The 26,837-nt window shown below is 40.9% G+C and overlaps 2 protein-coding genes across 3 annotated transcripts; both read left to right on the plus strand.

Annotated features, from left to right (window-relative positions):
• Window positions 1–7,057: 7,057 nt before the first annotated feature.
• On the plus strand, window positions 7,058–10,084 carry LOC121839343 (zinc finger protein 239-like). Its single transcript, XM_042297789.1, has 2 exons — window positions 7,058–7,165; window positions 9,323–10,084. The coding sequence occupies exons 1-2, from the start codon at window positions 7,058–7,060 to the stop codon at window positions 10,082–10,084; spliced, it is 870 nt and encodes a 289-aa protein (XP_042153723.1).
• A 5,467-nt stretch (window positions 10,085–15,551) lies between these two features.
• LOC112264537 (globoside alpha-1,3-N-acetylgalactosaminyltransferase 1-like) lies at window positions 15,552–26,340 on the plus strand. 2 transcript variants are annotated; one of them, XM_024441203.2, is made up of 7 exons: window positions 15,553–15,753; window positions 21,145–21,180; window positions 21,514–21,555; window positions 21,697–21,774; window positions 21,906–21,938; window positions 22,102–22,236; window positions 25,363–26,340. In XM_024441203.2, exons 1-7 carry the CDS (start codon window positions 15,689–15,691, stop codon window positions 26,063–26,065), a joined length of 1,092 nt encoding a protein of 363 aa, XP_024296971.1. In that variant the 5' UTR covers window positions 15,553–15,688; the 3' UTR covers window positions 26,066–26,340. The 2 variants fall into 2 exon arrangements, with proteins under 2 accessions (XP_024296973.1, XP_024296971.1); XM_024441205.2 differs by lacking the exon at window positions 21,145–21,180 and having other exon boundaries at window positions 15,552–15,753.
• The last annotated feature ends 497 nt before the right edge of the window (window positions 26,341–26,837 follow it).

Here is a 26,837-nt window from a genome sequence, read left to right on the forward strand (position 1 = left end):
CAGGGATACTCACATGCTCTTCCTAAAGGTGTGCATACCCGTGTGAAATAGGGGCATCCCTCTCTTTCCATTCTAGTTAGACAGTTTGCGCTGTTCTGTGAAGGGAGTAGTACACAGCTTTGTATGAGATCTTCAGTTTCTTGGCAATTTCTCGCATGGTATAGACTTCATTTCTCAGAACAAGAATAGACTGACGAGTTTCAGAAGAAAGTTCTTTGTTTCTGGCCATTTTCAGCCTGTAATTGAATCCACAAATGCTGATACGCCAGATATTCAACTAGTCTAAAGGAGACCAGTTTTATTGCTTCTTTAATTAGAACAACAGTTTTCAGCTGTGCTAACATAATTGCAAAAGGGTTTTCTAATGATCAATTAGCTTTTTAAAATTATAAACTTGGATAAGGCAACACAACGTGCCATTGGAACACAGGAGTGATAGTTGCTGATAATGGGCCTATGTGGATATTTCGTTTAAAAAAATCTGCCATTTCCAGCTACAGTAGTCATTTACAACATTAACAATGTCAACACTGTATTTCTGATCAATTTGGTGTTATTTTAATGGACAAAAAATGTGCTTTTCTTTCAGAAACTAGGATATTTCTAAGTGGCCCCAAACTTTTGAATGGTAATATGTATATATATATATATATATATATATATATATATATAGTACCAGTCAAAAGTTTGGGCACACCTGCTCATTTCAGGGTTTTTCTTTTTTTCCCCTCAATGTTCTACATTGTAGAATAATAGTGAAGACATCAAAACAATGAAGTAACAGATATGGAATCATGTAGTAACCAAAAAAGTGTTAAACAACTGAAAATATGTTATATTTTAGATTCTTTGCACACTCTTAACATTCTGTCAACCAGCTTCATGAGGTAGTCACTTGGAATGCATTTCAATTAACAGGTGTGCCTTGTTAAAAGTTAATTTTTGCAATTTCTTTCTTAATGCATTTGAGCCAATCAGTTGTTGTGACAAGGTAGTGCTGGTATACAGAATATACACCTTTTTGGTGAAAGACCAAGTCCATATTATGGCAAGAACAGCTCAAATAAGCAAAGAGAAATGACAGTCCATCATTACTTTAAGACATGAAGGTCAGTCAATCTGTAAAATTTCAAGAACTTTGAAAGTTTCTTCAAGTGCAGTCGCAAAAACCATCAAGCGCTATGATGAAACTGGCTCTCATGAGGACCACCACAGGAAAGGAAGACCCAGAGTTACCCCTGCTGCAGAGGATAGGTTCATTAGAGTTCACTGCACCTCAGATTGCAGCCCAAATAAATGCTTCACAGAGTTTGAGCAACAGACGCATCTCAACATCAACTGTTCAGAGGAGACTGTGAATTAGGTCTTCGTGGTCAATTTGCTGCAAAGAAACCACTACTAAAGGACACTAATAATAAGAAGAAGAGACTTGCTTCGGCCAAGAAACACAGGCAATGGACATTAGACTGGTGGAAATCTGTCTTTTTGTCTGATGAGTGCAACTTAGAGATTTTTGCTTCCAACCGCCATGCCTTTGTGAGATGCAGAGTAGGTGAACGGATGATCTCCGGATGTGTGGTTCCCACTGTGAAGCATGGAGGAGATGTGATGTTGTGGGGGTGCTTTGCTGGTGACACAGTCTGTGATTTATTTCAAATTCAAGGCGCACTTAACCAGCATGGCTACCACCACATTCTGCAGCGATACGCCATCCCACCTGGTTTGCGCTTAGTGGGACTATCATTTGTTTTTCAACGGGACAATGACACAAAACACACCTCCAGGCTTTGTAAAGGCTGTTAGAACACGAAGGAGAGTGATGGAATCAAATCAAATGTATTTATATAGCCCTTCGTACATCAGCTGATATCTCAAAGTGCTGTACAGAAACCCAGCCTAAAACCCCAAACAGCAAGCAATGCAGGTGTAGAAGCACAGTGGCTCCCTAGAAAGGCCAAAACCTAGGAAGAAACCTAGAGAGGAACCAGGCTATGTGGGGTGGCCAGTCCTCTTCTGGCTGTGCCGGGTGGAGATTATAACAGAACATGGCCAAGATGTTCAAATGTTCATAAATGACCAGCATGGTTGAATAATAATAAGGCAGAACAGTTGAAACTGGAGGAGCAGCACAGCCAGGTGGACTGGGGACAGCAAGGAGTCATCATGTCAGGTAGTCCTGGGACATGGTCCTAGGGCTCAGGTCCTCCGAGAGAGAGAAAGAAAGAGAGAATTAGAGAGAGCACATGTGGGGTGGCCAGTCCTCTTCTGGCAGTGCCGGGTGGAGATTATAACAGAACATGGCCAAGATGTTCAAATGTTCATAAATGACCAGCATGGTTGAATAATCGTAAGGCAGAACAGTTGAAACTGGAGCAGCAGCACAGCCAGGTGGACTGGGGACAGCAAGGAGTCATCATGACAGGTAGTCCTGGGGCATGGTCCTAGGGCTCAAGTCCTCCAACAGAGAGAAAGAGAGAATTAGAGAAAGCACACTTAAATTCACACAGGACACCGAATAGGACAGGAGAAGTACTCCAGATATAACAAACTGACCCTAGCCCCCCGACACATAAACTACTGCAGCATAAATACTGGAGGCTGAGACAGGAGGGGTCAGGAGACACTGTGGCCCCATCCGAGGACACCCCCGGACAGGGCCAAACAGGAAGGATATAACCTCACCCACTTTGCCAAAGCACAGCCCCCACACCACTAGAGGGATATCTTCAACCACCAACTTACCATCCTGAGACAAGGCTGAGTATAGCCCACAAATATCTCCGCCATGGCACAACCCAAGGGGGGGCGGCAACCCAGACAGGATGACCACATCAGTGAATCAACCCACTCAGGAGTGTTGCATCAGGTGACCTGGCCTCCACAATCACCCGAACTCAACCCAATTGAGATGGTTTGGGATGAGTTGGACTGCAGATTGAAGGAAAAGCAGCCAACAAGTGCTCAGCATATGTGGGAACTCCTTCAAAAGCATTCCAGGTAATGCTGGTTGAGAGAATGCCAAAAGTGTGTAAAGCTGTCATCAAGGCAAAGAAGAATCAAGAATAAAAAATATAACATATGTTGATATTTGTTTAACACTTTTTTGGTTACAACGTGATTCCATATGTGTTATTTCATAGTTTTGATGTCTTCACTATTATTTCGACAATGTAGAAAATGGTAAAAAAATTAAGAAAAACCCTTGAATGAGTAGGTTTGTCCAAACTTTTGACTGGGACTGTATATATCTTTTTTTTTTTTCAATTTTGTAGTATAATTCATTTATATTATAGTCCAGTTCTGGCCGTTAATGGAACATATTGCATGCCAACCGCTGTTAAACTCAGAAGATGTTGAAACCGGAAATTAACGTTTTTGGCCTCAAATGTCATATATAGACGATGACCGTGAATGTTCGGTTATTTTGCTTCTTATCTTGCTAGATAGCTAAACAGCTTGTGAATTTTGGGAAAATTGCTGAATCGTTCGAAGAACGTTTCGTAATCGCTGTCAAAGAGCTTACACACTTGTATGATACCTCAATGAGTTTACATTTCGACAAAGAGACTCTCGGAACACAGTTCGCGCGAAATTACTACATATTTCAACTCCGATCCAGATACTTGCAGGAAGAAATGGAGACTTGCGAGGGACCGTCATGTGAGAGCACTGATAGCACTTAGCACTGATAAAGTCTAAGGATATGCCAGAGGGTGTACCGAGGCCTGGAAGCCTGAGTTGGCTCAACATTTTTATAAAACATCGGCAAACCAACCCAAACTTTCCCTAGGTAGCGAGCTAGCGAAGATACAGAAAAAGTGTCTTTACAGTAACTTAACGTAAACTCGTACATCGCCTTGGTCCGTACAATTGCCATTATTTTAGCCCCCAAAAACGTAATAGTTCCAGATCAACTGTAATATCAATACCATTGTAAAGAACCATTTCTCCCCTTTCCAACATAATCTATCACATGACCTAAACGCTGCCCGTTATTGCATAATTCAAGCAGGCAATGAGCCCCGTCGGGTCTTTTTAAAAATGTCGGGTGGGGAAGCGAAACTAATGCGTGATAGTGATAAGGACAGATGTAGTGTGGGAAAATTGCTTTTTTTCACTCGATCTGTCCACCTTATCGCCTCTATAATGTAAATAAAACACTATAAATAGTTTATATAATGTGTCATTACATACCTATTTGAAGGTTTGTGTCGAATTTGAATCGGGTTTTTAGGGCGGTGCTAAAGTGATCTAAGAACGAACCGCTCATAAATTACGTTTCTTGCGGGTTTGAAGTAATTCTCCAATGCATCCAATATAGCCTTTGCATCACACTGTTGACGTGCTGTGAGGGTGAGATTGTGCCGGTAGATATGCCTGCATTCGCTGCCCATTAAACTCCTCAGAGTTGCCGCTTGTACCTCGTTGGGTTTCTCATGTAGACCGGTCGCCAGCGCATAGTCCTCGAATTCATCCCTGAAGTTGTCCCAATTAGTATTTTAGTCCCCTGTGAGAACCATGGGATTTGGTGGCGTAATGTTCGCTGCCATAGCGATGGAATAGGAGATTTCTTTGCCTTCAGTCATCGACGTAGGTAGTGATGCTAGCTAGGCAGCTAACAACGAGTTGATCAGTGTTGTGAGTAGGAAACGGCGTGTGTTCGCATATGGAACGACATGACACGTCTAGATGTAACGGAGGGTCCGTTTTTTCAACTTTTCTCCAATACTATAGAGCCATTACCATGTCGATCAACGCTTGAATAGAAACCTAGTTCACACCCCCGATTTTGAAGTCGCTACAGTCCCATTAGTTTTCTTTGTAGCTTCGTTTGAATGTCGCGGTTGTGCACATTTGTACGGAATGGGGTGAGTTTACGTTACCTAGTTGCCAGCCAGCTAGCTACTGCTATCATGACTAGTTATGTGTGTAATACCATAGACTTGTAGATCGGTAATTATCGGTATTATCAAAGAATATTATCTAATAGTTCGACTGAAGAAACCACTATTCTTGGCACTGGGTTCGCGGTTCAAATGAGTGCAATATCAACGCCAGCATCATCAGTACCAACATACATCAGTCCGAGATTGCAGAGATTAATGTTACATTTTCTGTTTGAAAAATTAAAATTAACTGTTTATCGCAATCGGCTTTATTCAGAACATATGACAGTGACAATGATTAATTTAGTCATAAAATGAGAACGTACTGTTTTGTTTGCAACAGGCTAGCCTTACTGTTAATCTTTTAAAGATGTACAATTACTGCCTCTTGTTTTGTTGGTTTCCATAGATTTCAGAGACAGAGTTGAGAGTCCTGATGACAACCTGGATCAGACTCCCTTGTTTTCAGACCAGACAGGTAAACCAATATTAGTGGTTTGTAGTTGGCTACAGGTATTGTGTAGTTGGCTACAGGTATTGTGTAGTTGGCTACAGGTATTGTGTGGTTGGCTACAGGTATTGTGTAGTTGGCTACAGGTATTGTGTGGTTGGCTACAGGTATTGTGTAGTTGGCTACAGGTATTGTGTAGTTGGCTACAGGTATTGTGTAGTTGGCTACAGGTAGTGTGTAGTTGGCTACAGGTAGTGTGTAGTTGGTTACAGGTAGTGTGTAGTTGGCTACAGGTAGTGTGTAGTTGGCTACAGGTATTGTGTAGTTGGCTACAGGTATTGTGTAGTTGGCGACAGGTATTGTGTAGTTGGCGACAGGTATTGTGTAGTTGGCTACAGGTAGTGTGTAGTTGGCTACAGGTAGTGTGTAGTTGGCTACAGGTAGTGTGTAGTTGGCTACAGGAAGTGTGTAGTTGGCTACAGGTATTGTGTAGTTGGCTACAGGTATTGTGTAGTTGGCTACAGGTATTGTGTAGTTGGCTACAGGTATTGTGTAGTTGGCTACAGGTATTGTGTAGTTGGCTACATGTATTGTGTAGTTGGCTACATGTATTGTGTAGTTGGCTACAGGTATTGTGTAGTTGGCTACATGTATTGTGTAGTTGGCTACAGGTATTGTGTAGTTGGCTACAGGTATTGTGTAGTTGGCTACAGGTAGTGTGTAGTTGGCTACAGGTAGTGTGTAGTTGGCTACAGGTAGTGTGTAGTTGGCTACAGGTAGTGTGTAGTTGGCTACAGGTATTGTGTAGTCGGCGACAGGTATTGTGTAGTCGGCGACAGGTATTGTGTAGTCGGCTACAGGTAGTGTGTAGTCGGCTACAGGTAGTGTGTAGTCGGCTACAGGTAGTGTGTAGTTGGCTACAGGTAGTGTGTAGTTGGCTACCGGTAGTGTGTAGTCGGCTACAGGTAGTGTGTAGTCGGCTACAGGTAGTGTGTAGTCGGCTACAGGTAGTGTGTAGTTGGCTACAGGAAATGTGTAGTTGGCCACAGGAAGTGTGTAGTTGGCTACAGGTATTGTGTAGTTGGCTACAGGTATTGTGTAGTTGGCTACAGGTATTGTGTAGTTGGCTACAGGTATTGTGTAGTTGACTACAGGTATTGTGTAGTTGGCTACATGTATTGTGTAGTTGGCTACATGTATTGTGTAGTTGGCTACAGACACGAACCTTATGTTTCCATACTGGCTCCTTTTTTATTTTACTGTAGGTTCACTGTTCCCTTTATCTTCTTTCCGTCTCCTGGTTCCACCTCTACGCCTGATGTCAGCTTTCATGTGGCAAGTGGCTCAAGAGCGTAATGTGATGCAGTATGGGAAGCTGGAGGAGTTTGTGACTTTGGTGACAGAGATGATTCCAGAGCTGCTGAGCTCCAGGCAGAGGACCCAACTCATCCTGGGACTGAGAGCAAGGGTGAGAAGTGGGAGGGTGGAGAAGGAGTGGAGGGATGGGTGTTCAGAAATTATCTTGGTCCAATGACTATTATTCTCATAAAATCTACTTTCAGATGGTTTTAGAGTTGTTTCGTAATGAAAACCCACCGGACCCCCAGACCATCCAACTTCATTTGGACAGAATCAAAATGTCTTCAGTACATGCTGTGCATGAGGATGTATGTAACTTTCGGTGTCTAAAGTAGTCTGGATGCTGTATCATTCATTTTACATGCCCAGTCACAAGAGTAGAAATGAGTTGGAGTCTTCAGAGTCTAACTTCGTGGATCTCATCAAAACCCTGCTCGAAGACCCTTCTGAGAAGAAGCACTTCTTCCAGGTTGGAAATACCCTAATGAATCATAGTTGTCGCTTTCAGAGTCAATAGGACAGCATGTTCCAGCAATGTAAAACTCAGTAGTGAAATGTTGCTTGTTTTACTGTAACTGATGAAAGGCCAAACAAAATTAATAATCCAGCAAGGTGTTGGTTTCAACTACGCATGTTTTTATTTTTCAGTCTCAGGTGGGGTTCCCAATACGTTACGGCCTCGGTATGACACAGCACTGCAGATACTGGTGTTGGGAGTTTACCTCCTGACTGGAGGAGCTGCTGCCTGTACCAGACCTCACAGAGGTACAGGCTCAATATCTTAATACCATGAAATCTTTAGAGATGGTCAGGCTTGTCATGTTATTTCTTCAGTATCATACGCTTAGGGGTGTCATTGTTTTAGTAATGGCACTGTATAAGATCCCGTCTTTGGGAACAGAGTTTCTTGTTCATGACTGTCCTTTTTGTCAAGTAAAGTTGAATCCTTTGTGATTAATGTAAAGACACAGGAGAGGAGTGCTTCTTTGATTGAAGACCATGGTGCTTGCCTACGAAGCAGCAAAGGGAACTGCACCTCCTTACCTTCAGGCTGTGCTCAAACCCTACACCCCAACCCAAGCACTCTGTTCTGCCACCTCTGGTCTCTTGGCCCTCGCACCCCTACGGGTGGGCAGCTCCCGCTCAGCCCAGTCAAAGCTCTTCCCTGTCCTGGCATCCCAACTACACCCCCTCCACTAACTGTATGTCACTCTGGATAAGAGTGTCTGCTAAATGACTCAAATATACATGAGGTGCTCTATGATTATGGGGTGAAATATTATAGAACAAAATGAAGTTGATGCTGGATAGTAAGTAATGCTGTAAAAGCCTTTGTGAAAACAAACTTCCAGAAGTAAGCAAGGCACACATGTAGTGGAAACATGTATCAGCCTTGCCCCCTCTGACCTGGAGGAGTTCTGGCATTCTGTCTCTGACCCCGAGCACCTGAAGACACTGCTGCAGCATCATAGACATCTGGGTCACTTGAGCAAAAGTGAGTGTTAATAACAGGATATCAACCGTGTGCTCTTCTGTAAATAAGTGGAGTTGCATTTTTCCGTTTCCTGAGATGAATATTCTCTCTCCCTTCCTCCCGATGAATTTTCCAACCAGATCGCAGATAACATCTTGTCCACATTGTCAATTCCTCAAATTCATGGCCTAAAGTCAAGTCTCGATGGACATGAAGGCATGAAAGGGAGCACAGAGGGGTGGACGATCAACAGTGAGGAAGGAGGAGAGTTGCATTTTGAAAAGAACTTGTAGGATGATGGAAGTGAAAGAAAGGAAGACCCTGAGAGAGGATTGAAGGATGAGGATGATGCAAACTGGACTTCCCATCTGAGTGAACCAGAGGTCTCGGATGGTAAGGAAATTCAGAGATTCATAATGATAGTCTATTTCCACCATGTATTTTAAGTGGTTTTATGAAAGCCTGACTTGTTACATTACCTAAAGATATTATTTGCGGTTTTAACGCTCCTTGACATTCAGGTGAAAAATCAGGAATTGCTTCACACCACTGTCAGATTTTACACTTATGATAATGAATTAGAGTATCAGTTCCTACTTATTAAACCTTCAAATATAGAGTGGCTGTGTCTATTGTTTTGGAGAAGGGCATTTTTGTGCTTTTGAGAGCACCACACTGAAGGCATTCATTTCAATGGGATGTTGGTTGGCGAGCGACGTTAACTGTGAGATGCTGAAACTTGCAAAATAATAAGCTAATGTACTTTTAAAAAATGTCTGGCTGAATGAACAATATACCTGTCCCTAAATCAGGTACATTCAGCATGACGGCAGCGTGCTAGCTCATTTACAACTGGCAGAAATGTCCAAGTGATTCGCATTTGCTGCATCACAATACATGCTGTTCTGGTCCAAGATCTTGGACCCGCCACTCGGGCAGGTCCAAGATTCATTTGGGTCAGGCTTTGTTTGCCCTTCGCATATGTTTTGTAACGCGGATCATGGTACCAAGAACTCCAGGAACTGGGTCATAGAAGGATATGTATAAGCGTCTGAATTATTGTATGTCTACTTTCTGCCTACAGAACTGGCTAGTGGCATGCCCTCCGAGGTCTTCTCCTGCCCCCATTGGTGAACATTGGTGAACTTTCAGCAGCACATCAGGAAGGAACATCTAACAGAGGACAGCAGGAGCCTGGACTCTGGAGGAGCTGAGAACTCACTGCCATCCAGTCAAACTGCCAAGAGCTCCTCTGCCAAGAGCTCCTCTGCCAAGAGCTCCTCAGCCAAGAGAATTAATAAGAACACCTGCAAACAGTGTGGGAAGGGTTTCAGATGCACATCTGACCTGAAACGACACCAAAGTGTTCACACCAGTGTGCAGCCGTTCTGTGAGAAGAGATTCAAATTGGAGAGATATCTACAACTGCACAAGAAAAGTCACGACGTAGAACCGATGCACAGGCCTATTTGCCAGCACTGTGGCAAGAGTTACACTAGTGCAGCTATCCTCAAAATACCCATACGCACCCACACCGGAGAGCGGCCTTACTCCTGCTCAGTCTGTGGGAAGAAGTTCAATCAAAAGCACACATTAGTTAGACACCTCCGGATGCACAAAGGAGAGAGACCATACCTGTGTAGCGTATGCGGGAAGGCTTGCTTTGTTTCCGGGGAACTCTTAGTGCACATGCGTTTCCACACAGGGGAACGACCTTACCGCTGTAAACTGTGTGGAAAGGCTCTCAGCACGTCATGCGCTCTCACGTCGCATAAGCGATGGCACTCAAACGAGCGCCCGTTCACCTGCTCCCTGTATTCAAAGGGCTTTGCAGAAACTGGTGGCCTTAAAAGACACATGTTTATTCATATTGAGGAGAAGCACCATTGCTGCCACGTGTGGGAAAGGATTTAGTCAGTTGAGCAACATGAGAATACATTTGAAAACTCATAAAAAAATGTCATTGGATCTTTGTAAGACTAATGGAATTTGTACCCTATTTTAGTGTTTCTCCTTGAGCTCAAAGCCAAAGTAAGAAAAATATGAAATTGCATTATAGGTAGTGTACATCGCCCTGAGAAGGTTTTCACATTGACTAAGTAGCCATTCTGTTATTTTCCCCCTTGGAAAGGTGATCGGTTGTTAAGGAACTTTGGGCACAGACTTCACAATGACACTGAGGTTTTACTTAGTGCACTGCCAACTGTACTGCACTCTGTGAGCACAGTAGGGTTAACATGATGTAAGCATGTTGTGTAGGCTGTTCTGTACCTGAAGTAAATGAAGAAGAAAAACAATGTTTTGACTGCAACTATCAAGTTGTCTTTTTAATAATCGTTCATGTGTTTTGGGGCAAGCTCCTGATGTATGTTGGAACAGAGTCCTCCCTTTTCTCCTGCATAGTCACCTGTTCACGTGTCCTTGTCTGAGGAATGTTTATTTTCATTTTCAGTCCCTCAGTCAGGCACCTGATTCCCTTCTGGTTCTTGCTGGGCTTGAAGTGCAATTGGGTACACTTTGTTTTCCATTGTAGTCAGACCTGGGTTCAAATACTATTTCAAATATCTCAACTTTCACCTACATTGTCCAAGTAAGTATTCAGATATATTTTATTTCAGAAGACAAGTAGTTGAAGATTTTAATGTACAGTGCCTTGCGAAAGTATTCGGCCCCCTTGAACTTTGCGACCTTTTGCCACATTTCAGGCTTCAAACATGAAGATATAAAACTATTTTTTTGTGAAGAATCAACAACAAGTGGGACACAATCATGAAGTGGAACGACATTTATTGGATATTTCAAACTTTTTTAACAAATCAAAAACTGAAAAATTGGGCGTGCAAAATTATTCAGCCCCTTTACTTTCAGTGCAGCAAACTCACTCCAGAAGTTCAGTGAGGATCTCTGAATGATCCAATGTTGACCTAAATGACTAATGATGATAAATACAATCCACCTGTGTGTAATCAAGTCTCCGTATAAATGCACCTGCACTGTGATAGTCTCAGAGGTCCGTTAAAAGCGCAGAGAGCATCATGAAGAACAAGGAACACACCAGGCAGGTCCGAGATACTGTTGTGAAGAAGTTTAAAGCCGGATTTGGATACAAAAAGATTTCCCAAGCTTTAAACATCCCAAGGAGCACTGCGCAAGCGATAATATTGAAATGGAAGGAGTATCAGACCACTGCAAATCTACCAAGACCTGGCCGTCCCTCTAAACTTTCAGCTCATACAAGGAGAAGACTGATCAGAGATGCAGCCAAGAGGCCCATGATCACTCTGGATGAACTGCAGAGATCTACAGCTGAGGTGGGAGACTCTGTCCATAGGACAACAATCAATTGTATATTGCACAAATCTGGCCTTTATGGAAGAGTGGCAAGAAGAAAGCCATTTCTTAAAGATATCCATAAAAAGTGTCGTTTAAAGTTTGCCACAAGCCACCTGGGAGACACACCAAACATGTGGAAGAAGGTGCTCTGGTCAGATGAAACCAAAATTGAACTTTTTGGCAACAATGCAAAACGTTATGTTTGGCGTAAAAGCAACACAGCTCATCACCCTGAACACACTATCCCCACTGTCAAACATGGTGGTGGCAGCATCATGGTTTGGGCCTGCTTTTCTTCAGCAGGGACAGGGAAGATGGTTAAAATTGATGGGAAGATGGATGGAGCCAAATACAGGACCATTCTGGAAGAAAACCTGATGGAGTCTGCAAAAGACCTGAGACTGGGACGGAGATTTGTCTTCCAACAAGACAATGATCCAAAACATAAAGCAAAATCTACAATGGAATGGTTCAAAAATAAACATATCCAGGTGTTAGAATGGCCAAGTCAAAGTCCAGACCTGAATCCAATCGAGAATCTGTGGAAAGAACTGAAAACTGCTGTTCACAAATGCTCTCCATCCAACCTCACTGAGCTCGAGCTGTTTTGCAAGGAGGAATGGGAAAAATTTCAGTCTCTCGATGTGCAAAACTGATAGAGACATACCCCAAGCGACTTACAGCTGTAATCGCAGCAAAAGGTGGCGCTACAAAGTATTAACTTAAGGGGGCTGAATAATTTTGCGCGCCCAATTTTTCAGTTTTTGATTTGTTAAAAAAGTTTGAAATATCCAATAAATGTCGTTCTACTTCATGATTGTGTCCCACTTGTTGTTGATTCTTCACAAAAAAATACAGTTTTATATCTTTATGTTTAAAGCCTGAAATTTGGCAAAAGGTCGCAATGTTCAAGGGGGCCGAATACTTTCGCAAGGCACTGTATTTGAAAATACTAAATTACACTGACTCAAATACACTCCCATGCATTTTACCCAGGTATTTGAAAATAGTATTTAAAATAAGTGTTTAAAAATACTCTTACTGTTTTGTTTTTTTACAAATCGCCATTCAAATAGAAGTACTTGTTTTGTTTTTGAAAATGCTCAAATACACTGAAAAATGTATTTGAAATACCAGATATTGAAATGCATATTTGAACCCAGGTCTGATTGTAATAAAAATCACTCATTAATTGTCTGTGGTGACTCTAATTAGTAAATGAACTAATACTACATCATGTGTATGTATATTATGTACATGATGCTACATTTATTATCCGTCATACACTTAATAAAAACTTTAAGTGTGGGAAAGGATTTACTCGGATGAGCAACATGAGAATATGTTTGAAAACTCGTAAGACAAACTCATTTGTCAGACTTAAGTGCTCATTGTATTATAGGTAATGAACAAAAATATAAATGCAACAAGTGTTGATTTCATGAGCTGAAATAAAAGATCCCAGAAATCTTCCATATCCACAAAAGCTTATTTCTCTGAAATTTGGTGCACAAATGTGGTTACATCTCTGTTAGTGAGCATTTCTCCTTTAAAAAGATAATCCATCCACATTTAATGTATTTTTTTCCATTTATTTATACAGGTTTTTCTCAGTGAGATAACATCTCTTTTCTAAGAGAGACCTGGTCCAATAGCAGCAGGGGGAACAACGTTTCAGACAAAACAACTTACATAAACTAACACATCATTAAACAAAACTATAAACACACATACAGTACAACAAAAACATTTTACATTAAAAACTATTCTTGACTAAAAACAGCTGGCCTAAAAACAATGACACTTTTCTATGATATAATCATCGATCAAGTGTTTAAACTCCACCAATGAAACTAGATCATCAAATTTTAAAATGTTCAGAAGAGAATTCCAGGACCACGGTGCTAAGTAACTCAAACTATTTCTACCATGACCTGTTCTAATTCTACCATGACCTGTTCTAATTTTTGGTACTGTTAGAAGCAAATGAAAATGGGACCGTAATTGATATTTCATTTACCGACCTGACTAAAAAAGAACAGATTAAATGGTATTTTACCCAATATGGCCTTATAAGTCAGTGTATACCAATGTTTAAGCCTACGCAGGGTCAATGATGACCAGCCAACAGCGCTGTAGAGATCACAATGATGTGTTAGATGTTTTTGATTTATAAATTAACCTGAGGGCTGCATGATACACTAAATCAAGTGATAGGTGTGACATATCAAAAAGATGATTAAACAGCGTGATCATTATACAGGTGCACCTTGTGCTGGGGACACAAAATGGCCACTCTAAAATGTTTTGTCACACAACACAAGGACCTGTACACAAATGTCCCTGTTTTTCCATGGCCTGCATGCTCACCAGAAATGTCATCCATTGAGCATGCTTGGAATACTCTGGATTAAATACGATACCGTGTTCCAATATACAGAAACATCACACCGCCATTGAAGAGGAGTGGGACAACATTCCACAGGTCACAATCAACTCCTTGCACAACTTTGTGAGATTAGGGCCTAATTTATTCACTTCAATTAACTGATTTCCTTAACTCAGCAAAATCTTTGAAATTGTTGCATGTTGCGTTCATATTTTTGTTCAGAATACTTAACAATGAAAAGCTGAGATGTCTTGAGTCAATAAGTATTCAACCCCTTTTTTTTTATGGCAGGCCTAAATAAATTCAGGAGTAAAAATTTGCTTAACAAGTTGCATGGACTGGCTCTGTGTGCAATAAAAGTATATAATGTTATTTTTAAAAGATTAGCTCATTTCTATACCCCACACATAAAATTATCTGTAAGGTCCCTCCGTCGAGCAGTGAATTTCAACAACAGATTCAACCACAAAGACCAGCGAGGTTTACCGGTGCCTCCTAAAGAAGGGCACCTATTATTAGATGGTTAAAAATGAAATAAAATGTAGACAGTGAATAGCTCTTTGAGCATGGTGAAGTTATTAATTACACTTTGGATGGTGTATCAATCACTAAAAAGATACAGGCGTCCCACTCAGTTGCCGGAGAGGAAGAAAACCTTCTAAGGATTTCGCCCAACGAGTCCAGTGGTGACTTCAAAACAGAGTTTAATGGCTGTGATAAGAGAAAACAACATTGTAGTTACTCCACAAAACTCATCTACTGGACAGAGTCAAAAGAAGGAAGCCTGTGCAGAATACAAATATTCCAAAACATGCATACTGTTTGCAACAAGGCACTGAAGTAATACTGCAAAAATACAAAGTGTTATGTTTAGGACAAGTCCAATACAACACATTACTCAGTACCCATCTCCTTATTTTCAAGCATACTGGTGGCTATATCATGTTATGTGTACACTTGTAATTGTTAAGGACTGGGGAGTTTTTCAGGATAAAAAATAAACAGAATGTAGCGAAGCATAGTCAAAATCCTAGGGGGAAGCCTGTTTCAGTCTGCTTTCCACCACACTGGGAAATGAATTCACCTTTCAACAGGACAATAGCCTAAAACACAAGGCCAAATCTACACTGAGGTGATTCTACAAAGTATTGAGCCAGGGGTGTGAATACTTATGTAAATGAGATATTTCTGTATTTCATTGTCAATACATTTGCAAAAATGTCTAAAAATAATTTGAATTCAGGCTGTAACACAACAAAATGTGGAATCAGTCAAGGGGTATTACTTTCTGAAGGCACTGTTTGTTGAAATATGGGTGGTATTACCCTCCAGTTCATTCCTTTTAGTCAAAGTTGTTTAAAGACTTCTCCCAGCTACGTCATCGGCCTCGACCCTTGCTTGAGGAACAATATAGAAGCAATATAGAACAAAATACGTTTTGTTAAGTAAATCAGGTGACAGATCAGGTGAAAAGGAGACTGGAGTGCCACTTTAACAAAAAAAAGTGCAAGATCTTATGTTACCCCTGCCATTCAACGCCCTCCAACATAAAAAAAAAGGTGCTTAACCTGTTCCATGGTGTGTTTGTTGTTCTATAGATATATGCTGCTTTTCTTACCTTACACATGAGCTTTGGTCACACCCATATTTACATGGTCCACTGGCACTGGGTAGGCCTACATCCTTGCTGGTGAAACAGTAAAAGGCACAGATTCTACTGGCTTTGGGATACAGTCCTGCATTACTTCAAACACTCAAAGTTTGATGTAATAGAATTGCAAACTTTGGGAGGAACAATGCGTTTTTTCACAAAAATCCGTCCTTCCTTCACTCTGCCACTTTTTGGAATCGTACTTTTGGGGTATGTTGCGTTTTCTGTGTTTTATTAAGTCAAATTAGTGATATCGGATCTTTGGAGAAACTTCATCATAGAATAACATCAGAATACAAGTGTTCTCATTCTGAATACATCAGAACAACATCAGAATACACTTGTAATGAAACAGGCTGTATGAGTGTTGTCATATTGATGGTTTCCACGATGATGATATTATCATTCATTATGTCAATCTATGAATTTTGCGAGTACCTCGTAATGCTTACACTGCCAGAAAGATTTACATCTCATCTTTCTAGTAAAAATGTTTTTATAATTTGCTGAGGTGAAGTCAATTTTGAGGACACGAACTCAAGTACACAGTATGAAAAAGATATGAAGATATGAAAAATCATATGATTTCTTTTCTATTCAACAAAAGTGTGGGAATTGGGCTTGAAATTATTGAAATGCTTTCTAAATATAGTAACAATCAGATTTAAATGACTTACTATAATATTACACTTTTCTTATACCTGTAAAATACATATAATCATACTTAGTGTTTTATATTCGTCTGGCATTAAGGCGGCGCTAGTGTCAAATGGCGTTTAAACTAGCGCTCTGCTATTTTCCATCGCTGGCGCCTAGGTTAGTAGTCAGCGATATTGGTGATATTTAAGACTCATAAAGATGGTTTTAGTGGTACGTAATTGGTTATGGCATTGATTTAGCAAGCGGAGGGGCAAAGTAGCTTAATGAGTAGCCTATAACCAATGTTTTAGTAAAATAACACGAGCAGTCAACAGACTTTCACATTTTTTTAAATTAGTTTTGTCCATGTGACCTCTGTGAAGATGTTGGACTCATTAGGTCTATGTGCAATGCACATTGAATATAAGGTGTCAGTAACTGTATGAAGTCAGTTTAGGGACGTCAAGTTATTACTATAGACTGGCCATATCAACGGCGATGGTGGGCACATTTTATTATAAAGTTTGGGTCGAACATGCAGTGCATTTTCGAAATGCAAATTGCTCCTATCTATATCAGTGCGAATTCCATAGCCAATGGAGTCATGCATTTCCGTATTGTAGCAATGCAGTTTGAAAAATGTGGACTGCAAACATGTTCAACATATTTAGCAAATATGGAGCAGGCTATTTAACAATCTAGGTTATAACGGACTAACATTCGAGTCACTTCCTAATGTTTAACATCCTTACTGTTGGAAACGAACATCATTATTGTGTCATCCAGAGTAACATGTATTTATTTTCCAAGCCATAGCACACACTATTTTAGATAGCCGACAGCAGGTTTTTAAAGGACCAAAGCGTTCGATCTGATCCGTATTTACCATGGAAAACGGACTAAAATGCAGGTATCATCACAGCCTCAGCTAACTTCCTGCTTTCCAACACATTTTACCATGGGGCAGAGAGAAAAATGTACAGTTTTATAATGCTATTCTACACATCTTCTCATGAGCCTTGGAGATAATTTTGTCACAACTTGTTTATTCATCAAAACCCAGACACACCCCCGAACCTTTAGTGTTACCGCCAGTGCTAAGATTTCCCATTTGGGTTATGTTTGTTCAAATAGAGCCCTTAGTAACAATACAAAATTGGCACAATTTCATATAACAAAAATACAACATCATTTCATAGAATTGAAACAAGATAACTTTCACTAGGTCACGGAGGGGGTAGCCTGCATCATTATTCGGGGGTGGAACCTAAACAAGTTTTTCTGCTCTAGAACAGGAATTACAGTGCTTTCAGAAAGTATTCACACCCCTTGACCGTTTCCACACTTTGTTGTGTTACAGCCTGAGTTGAACATGTATAACATTTAGATTTTCTATCACTGGCCGACATACAATACCCCGTAATGTCAAAATGGAATTATGTTTTATTTATTTTGTGTTAATTACACTCAACTAAAATATAAACTCAACATGTAAACTGTTGGGCCCATGTTTCATGAGCTGAAATAAAAGCTCCCAGAAATGTTCCATATGCACAAAATGTTTTATTTCTCTCAAATTTTGTACACAAATTTGTTTACATCCCTGTTAGTGAGTACACACGAAAGTGTGTTCCAGTTCCCGACGATATCCAGCAACTTCACACAGCCATTGAAAGGGAGTGGGACATCATTCCACAGGTCACAATCAACAGCCTGATCAACTCTATGTGAAGGAGATTTCACGCTGCATCAGGCAAATGATGATCACACCAGATACTGACTGGATTTCAAATCCAAGCCCCTACATTATTTTAAGGTATCTGTGACCAACAGGTGCATATCTGTATTCCCAGTCATGTGAAATCCCTAGATTAGTGCCTAAGTTATTTATTTAAATTGACTGATTTCCTTACATGAATTGTAACTCAGTAAAATCTTAGAAATGGTTTCTTACTGCATTTTAATTTTTGTTCAGTATAATTAACAATTAAAAGCTGAAATGTCTTGAGTCAATAAGTATTCAACCCTGTTATTTAAAAAAAATATATATTTAACTAGGCAAGTCAGTTAAGAACAAATTCTTATTTACAATGACGGCCTAGTAACAGTGCCTTGTTCAGGGGCAGAACGACAGATTGTCAGCTTGGGGATTTGACCTAGCAACCTTTCAGTTACTGTCCCAACACTCTAACCACTAGGCTACCTGCTGCACCAAAATTATTATGGAAGCCTAAATAAGTTCAGTAGTAAAAATGTGCTTTACAAATGACATAAATTGCATGGAATCTGTGTGCAATAATAGTGTTTAACATGGTTTTTGAAAGACTACCTTATCTCTATACCATACGCATGAAATTATCTGTAAGGTCCCTCAGTCGAGCAGTGAATTTCAACAACAGATTCAACCACAAAGACCAGGGAGGTTTTCTAATGCCTTGCAAAGAAGGGCACCTATTGGTTGATGGGTAAAATGAAATAAAAAACAGACAGTGAATAGCCCTTTGAGCATGGGGAAGTTTTTAATTACACTTTGGATGGTGTATCAATACACCCAGTCACTGCAAAGATACAGGCATCCCACTCAGTTGCTGGAGAGGAAGGAAACCACTCAGGGATTTCACCATGAGGCCAATGGTTACTTCAAAACAGAGTTTAATGACTATGATAAGAGAAAACAACATTGTAATTACGCCACAAAACTCATCTAATGGCCAGAGTCCATTAAGCCTGTACAGAATACGAATATTCCAAAACGTGCATACTGTTTGCACCAAGGCACTGACAAAAGTGTTATATTTGGGGCAAGTCCAATATAACACATTACTCAGTACCCCTCTCCTTATTTTCAAGCATACTGGTGGCTGCATCATGTTATGTGTATGCTTGTAATCGTTAAGGACTGACAAGTTTTTCAGGATAAAGAAACAGAATGGAGCTAAGCACAGTCAAAATCCTAGAGAAAAACCTGTTTGTCTGCTTTCCACCAGACACTAGGAGATGAATATACCTTTCAGCAGGACAATAGCCTAAAACACAAGGCCAAAACAATACTGGAGTTGCTTACCAAGAAACCATGAATGTTCCTGAGTGGCTGAGTTACAGTTTTGACTGAAATCTATTTGAAAATCTATGACAAGATCCGAAAATGGTTGTCTAGCAATGATCAGAAACGAACTTGACAGAGCTTGAAAATTATCTTAAGAGACTTACCCAGAAAGACTCAAAGCTGTAATCGCTGCCAAAGGTGCTTCTACAAAGTTTTGACTCAGGGGTGTGAATACTTGTGTAAATTGATATTTATGTATTTCATTTTCAATAAATGTACAAAAATGTCAAAAAAACATATTTTCACTTCGTCATTATGGTGTTGTGTGTAGATGTGAGATTTTTTATTTATTTAAAACAATTTGAATTCAGGCTGTAACACAACAAAATGTGGAATAATCAAGTGGTATTAATAGTTTCTGAAGGCACTGTTTGTTGAAATATGGGTGGTAATTACCCTCCGTTTCATTCCTTTAAGTCAAAGTTGTTTAAAGACTTCCCCCAGCTACGTCATCGGCCTCAAACCTTGCTTGAGGAACAATATAGAAGCAACATGTTTTTTTAAAAGTAAATCAGGTGACAGATCAGGTGAAAAGGTGACTGGAGTAGCACTTTAACAAAAAAAGTGGAACAGCTTATGGTATCCCTGCCATTCAATGCCCTCCAACATAAAAAAAAAGGTGCTTAACCTGTTCCATGGTGTGTTTGTTGTTTTATAGATATATGCTGCTTTTCTTACCTTACACATGAGCATCGGTCACACCCATATTTACATGGTCCACTGGCACTGGGTAGGCCTACATCCTTGCTGGTGAAACAGTAAAAGGCACAGATTCTACTGGCTTTGGGATACAGTCCTGCATTACTTCAAACACTCAAAGTTTGATTGAATAGAATTACAAACTTTGGAAGAAACAATGTGTTTTTGCACGAATATCTGTCCTTCCATGGCTCTGTGTCACGCCCTGGTCTAAGTATTTTGTGTTTTTCTTCATGTATTGGGTCAGGCCAGGGTGTGGCATGGGGTTTTTGTATTGTGGTGTGTTTTGTCTTGGGGTTTTGGTGTGTATGTATTGGGATTGTAGCTAGTGGGGTTATCTAGCAAAGTCTATGGCTGTCTGGAGTGGTTCTCAATCAGAGGCAGGTGTTTATCGTTGTCTCTGATTGGGAACCATATTTAGTCAGCCATATTCTTTGAGTTTGTCGTGGGTGATTGTCCTTAGTGTCGTTGTTCCTATCGCTTTATTTATTTACACAAGTATAGGCTGTTTCGGTTTTCGTTATGTTCTTTGTTTTGTAGTGTTTTGTAGTGTTTTGTGTTTATTCGTGTTTCACGTTGTTCATTAAACATGGATCGCAATCTACACGCTGCATTTTGGTCCGACTATCCTTCACCAAAAGAGAACCGTAACACTCTGCCAGTTCTTTGAATCATACTTTTTTATTAAGTCAAATTAGTGATATCTGATCTTTGGGGAAACTTCATCATAGTCTTAGAATAACATCAGAATACAAGTGTTCTCATTCTGAATACATTAGAACAACACCAGAATACAATGTATGAGTGTTGTCATACTGATGGTTTCCACGATTAAGATATCATTCATTTTGTAAATCTATGAATTTTGTGATGTCCACTTTTGATAATCATGATATTTAATTATAATATACTTCTGTTATTAGCTCTGCTCACATTGTTGAATTACGTCCACTTGTTGTGTATGTACTCTGATTACCCACCATTGTTCTTCTCTATGTGTGTCAACACTTGTGTTTGCACAGAGCTGATAATGGCATTTAACCAAAATGTATGCTTCTCTGCAAATCACTTCTTTTTACATATATGTTTTTGGGCATTGTCGATATCATAGCTGATGTACATGGTGTTAATCAATCCTCGTTCTATCTCATTTTTAGAGTCCTGGTTTTAACATATTGTTACTCATCATTTGGGTAAGATCGGAACTTGTTTAGTGTTCATTTGTTTGTATCTTTGTCAATGATATAATCCAATCTTGATAGAAATCCCATCCCGTATATAATCCCATCAGAAAGACACTATGCCGTCATCTATTTTATAGGTGATTGCTGAAATGTAGCCTTCTAAAAAAAGCCCAGGGGGCTCATGACAATGAGAGTCAGGACCACAGATTAAGATCTAATTTGAGATCACATTTTCTGATTACATTACCATTGTAAATATGGAAATAATTACATTTTGTACTTTTCTGTTTGATTTGACATACTAGTTAAGTCACCTAAAATGTTCATTTTTTTCTTCAACAGTGAGGTGAAAAACAAGGATGTCAGAATTCTAGAAGTTTTGGGGTAAGACCATTTGTGTTACTGACATAATAATCAAACAACTTATTTTTGTATACTTTTTTTGTGAACCCCTAACCCTCCACAACCTCTCCTGGTGCTATCATTCAGTATTAACACAGTATTAACATTGAACCCCCTTTGAAGGTTGTGTCAGCAGGACCCTGTCAATTTCAGGCGGGAAAACTGTAGTTGTAGGACCCGGGACATGCTGTCCCCACAGGGGTGAGACTCTTCTTTGGTCTACTCTAATATAATCTCACCCGATACCACCTCTTTGCAAAACTCACCAACTGCAGCCATTTTGAAAGCAGTACGCTATTTTACAATGTCATTTTTTTGCATGGTCTTTTCAGACTCCTGTATAAGCAGCCCAGTGTGTTAAAGGGGTAAGTTATTATGAATGTATTATTGTTAGTAGTAGACATAGTATCAGTAGGAGAAGGTGCATTTGGAAGTACAGGAAATGTAGTCACTATGAAAGAGTTGCTTATGATGCATTGAATATCTCTGGGCGTTCACAAGCTTTTAACATATCTTTTGTTTTTTCAGGCGCACCAATGTGGTAACTGTTACCCCTTGGTTGGCACCAATTGTCTGGGAAGGCACCTTTAATCCCTTGATTGTTGACAGCATTTACAAGCCTATGCACCTCAGCATTGCCACAACTGTCTTTGCGGTTGGCAAGTAAGTAGTCTCACACACGTCAGCCGTCCCTACCAGGATGTCTGGTAGCACTGAGCCTCAAATGTAGAATAACATTCGTAGTCAGTCATCAAACATTTCTGTAAAAACAAACAATGATAAAACCTTGCGTTCCTATTTTTTTTCTCGTTGTGTTCCCATTTTGAACCATTTCATGTGTCTGAAGGTAGAACTCCGCATATCCGGCAGGCCCAGAGAGAAAATCAAGTGCACGTATAGGTCTACCGCTGGCCAATCAGATACCTCATATCACCATATCTTTATGGATTCCTCGAGCCTTAGGCTGTATAAAGAAGCCTCAAGCACACAGCAAAGTTGATACTGTGAAATTTTGAAACCTGCAAAGTCATGACTAGAGAGAAACTCAAGGGCACATCGACATATTTTCCACCCAGTCTGTTCAGGGATTTGAACATGCAACCTTTCAACTACTTAACCACTAGGCTACCATGAGTAACAACATGAATTGGTGCATGAGGCAGAAATAATGCAGTGCAACTTGAGTTTCGCCATCAGCTGGAAGAATGTCCCCTTTTTGTCAGCAGAGCGAGGGAGAGCGGAAGGATGATGAGTCGGATGAGAGACAGCTTCACTGCTGCTCTCTCCCTCCCTCCCCTCAGAATGGCCCCATCAGATGCAGACTATCAATCCAGTAAAATAAACTTTTTAAAAAATGATTATGCTCACTCAGCTGTGCCTCAAGTAATATAACAAATTATATATTACCAGTGTGATCATGTACCTACAGTTTTGAAATATAATTTCAAAATGGTCTGAGAAGAACAGCATTGGAATGGCAATTCAAGCATAGCCCATATGCAGTGATGATAATGTATTGGGCCTATAGCCTATTGCACAAACCACATTGCTACAGAACTGTTTTTCTATGTTGTTTAGGCATAGTCACGGGCAGAAGGGGTGCTGAGGGTGCTGCAACACCCCCTGATAAATTGAAAAACATCTTCCTGCCGCCATATTTTTTAAGTCATCTGAGTGGTAGAGCTTGGCCTGATGCTGTCAAAACGGGTACTACGTAATCATATTGGATGATAAATAACCTAGCTATGGCAGCTATTAGTCTACTATAGCGCCTATCGGCTTGGTTGGTTGCTGTCTCTCGTCTCTCCCTCCCTCCTCCCTGTTCCCTGTGTCACTCACTCACACTCACAGTTGCCTACACATAGAGCATGGCCCCTGCTAGACCATCGCTTCTCTTTACCTACCTCCTGGGTACATAAAAATACATGTCACCTGGACATGTACAAGAGTGACCGGTAAAAATAGGTTTAAACTTAGTTTGCAACTTGCTCTGGTTACCTGAGAAGAAATGTTTAAAAAATGTACAACCCACACATTTTGTTCTTAAATGTTCCTCGCTGTTAAGTTCCACACTTTGACTGCCAACCTTTGAGTGCCTTAGTCTCCACTATACCCTTTTCCCAAACTAGTGAGTCTCAGCAGGCCTACCTCAAAGTTGGAAAATATCTTGATTTAGATTATAAAGTTGTGGCCAAAAGAATGACACAAATATTTATTTCCACAAAGTTTGCTGCTTCAGTGTCTTTAGATATTTTTGTCAGATGTTACTATGGAATACTGAAGTATAATTACAAGCATTTCATAAGTGTTAAAGGCTTTTATTGACAATTACATGAAGTTGATGCAAAGAGTCAATATTTGCAGTGTTGACCCTTCTTTTTCAAGACCTCTGCAATCCGCCCTGGCATGCTGTCAATTAACTTCTGGGCCACATCCTGACTGATGGCAGCCCATTCTTGCATAATCAATGCTTTTAAGTTTGTGTGGTTTTGTTTGTCCATCCGCCTCTTGAGGATTGACCACAAATTCTCAATGGGATTAAGGTCTGGGGAGTTTCCTGGCCATGGACCCAAAATATTGATGTTTTGTTCCCCAAGCCACTTAGTTATCACTTTTGCCTTATGGCAAGGTGCTCCATCATGCTGGAAAAGGCATTGTTCGTCACCAAACTGTTCCTGGATGGTTGGGAGAAGTTCTCGGAGGATGTGCTGGTACCATTCTTTATTCATGGCCGTGTTCTTAGGCAAAACTGTGAGTGAGCCCACTCCCTTGGCTGAGAAGCAACCCCACACATGAATGGTCTCAGGATGCTTTACTGTTGGCATGACACAGGACTGATGGTAGCGCTCACCTTGTCTTCTCCAGACAAGCTTTTTTCCGGATGGCCCAAACAATCGGAAAGGGGATTCATCAGAGAAAATGACTTTACCCCAGTCCTCAGCAGTCCAATCCCTGTACCTTTTGCAGAATATCAGTCTGTCCCTGATGTTTTCCTGGAGAGAAGTGGCTTCTTTGCTGCCCTTCTTGACACCAGGCCATCCTCCAAAAATCTTTGCCTCACTGTGCGTGCAGATGCACTCACACTTGCCTGCTGCCATTCCTGAGCAAGCTCTGTACTGGTGGTGCCCCGATCCCGCAGCTGAATCAACTTTAGGAAACGGTCCTGGCGCTTGCTGGACTTTCTTGGGCGCCCTGAAGCCTTCTTCACAACAATTGAACTGCTCTCCTTGAAGTTCTTGATGATCCGATAAATGGTTGATTTAGGTGCAATCTTACTGGCAGCAATATCCTTGCCTGTGAAGCCCTTTTTGTGCAAGGCAATGATGATGGCACGTGTTTCTTTTCAGGTAGCCATGATTGACAGAGGAAGAACAATGATTCCAAGCACCACCCTCCTTTTGAAGCTTCCAGCCTGTTATTCAAACTCAATCAGCATGACAGAGTGATCTCCAGCCTTGTCCTCATCAACACTCACACCTGTTTTAACGGGAGAATCATTGACATGATGTCAGCTGGTCCTTTTGTGGCAGGGCTGAAATGCAGTGGAAATGTTTTGGGGGGATTCAGTTCATTTGCATGGCAAAGAGAGACTCTTCATAACATTCTGGAGTATATGCACATTGCCATCATACAAACTGAGGCAGCAGACTATGTGAAAATGAATATTTGTGTCATTCTCAAAACTTTTGGCCACGACTGTACATTATGTCATAATTACAGAAAATTGAGTTATCCTCTTGCCATATGAGACGGGCAACTGAAACCTACTTGGTTCTCCTTGTATTTTAGGTATGTGCGCTTCCTGCGTGACTTCCTAGAGACTGCCGAGAAGCATTTCATGGTGGATTTCAAAGTGCACTACTACATCTTCACTGACCGGAGGGAAGATGTGCCAGCGGTGGTCCTCGCTCCCGGTAGAAATGTAACCATCATCCCAGTCCCTGGCTCCAACCGCTGGCAGGAGATCTCCTCCAGGAGGATGGAGATGATCCAGACCGCCATCGAGAACCAGATAGGCAAGGAGGCGGACTACATCTTTTGCTTGGATGTGGACACGAAGTTCCACGGACGGTGGGGGGCAGAAACATTGAGCAGGCTGGTGGCCACTATTCACCCAGGTTACTATGAGCACACCCACGAGCACTACCCTTACGAACGCCGTCCTGCCTCGCGGGCCTACATCCCCGCGGGGGAAGGAGACTACTACTATGGAGGCGCCACCATCGCTGGCTATGTGAGGGACGTGCACAAGCTGACAAAGTACTGCCGCGAGCAGCTGGAGGCCGATGCCGCCAACTCCATCGAGGCGGCATGGCAGGAGGAAAGCCACCTGAACAGATATCTCCTTTACAACAAGCCCACTAAGATTCTGTCTCCGGAATACCTGTGGCAAGACTTCAAGGCCAAGAACAACGAGGTGCAAATAATCCGCTTCTCTCAGGTCAACAAGAACTATGCAGAGGTTCGGCCCAACGTGAAGAAAAGAAAGTAATGCTGTGGCCACTGTCGCACCAAGATTCAGGATCTAGGCCAGGGAGGAGGATGCGGCTATTTGTATACATTGAAGGTGGCTGGATCAGTAAACAAGCTTATGTTGTTCCGTTTTTCTCTCAATTAGTTTATATCCTTTACCGCTAAAGATGTATTATAGACATGAAGGGCTGTTTCCATGTGGAAATGTTTGTCATAGGAGCAGAAGTGTGGATAGAGGGTGAGTTTGTGCAATGAATATGCAATTAATACTGATAATAAATGATATTTGTGTTATTTGTGTCATTCTTCGTGTATATATATATATATATATATATATATGGCCTATCCAGTCTCCAGACCTGAACCCAATAGAAAATCTTTGGAGGGAGCTGAAAGTCCGTATTGCCCAGCAACAGCCCCGAAACCTGAATGATCTGGAGAAGGTCTGTATGGAGCAGTGGGTCAAAATTCCTGCTGCAGTGTTTGCAAACCTGGTCAAGAACTACAGGAAACGTATGATCTCTGTAAATGCAAACAAAGGTTTCTGTACCAAATATAAAATGCTAATGAATTACTTAAAAATCCTACAATGTGATTTTCTGGATTTTTGTTTTAGATTCCGTCTCTCACAGTTGACGTGTACCTATGATAAAAATTACAGACCTCTACATGCTTTGTAAGTAGGAAAACCTGCAAAATCGGCAGTGTTAATTAATGATATATAGCCATTGCTTCTTGCAGAATAAAACGTACAGTATAAATGCCTCATGACCTTAGTTCAGGGGTCTCCA

This window comes from Oncorhynchus tshawytscha, linkage group LG15 (assembly GCF_018296145.1).
Source record: "Oncorhynchus tshawytscha isolate Ot180627B linkage group LG15, Otsh_v2.0, whole genome shotgun sequence".
Lineage (NCBI taxonomy): Eukaryota > Metazoa > Chordata > Actinopteri > Salmoniformes > Salmonidae > Oncorhynchus > Oncorhynchus tshawytscha.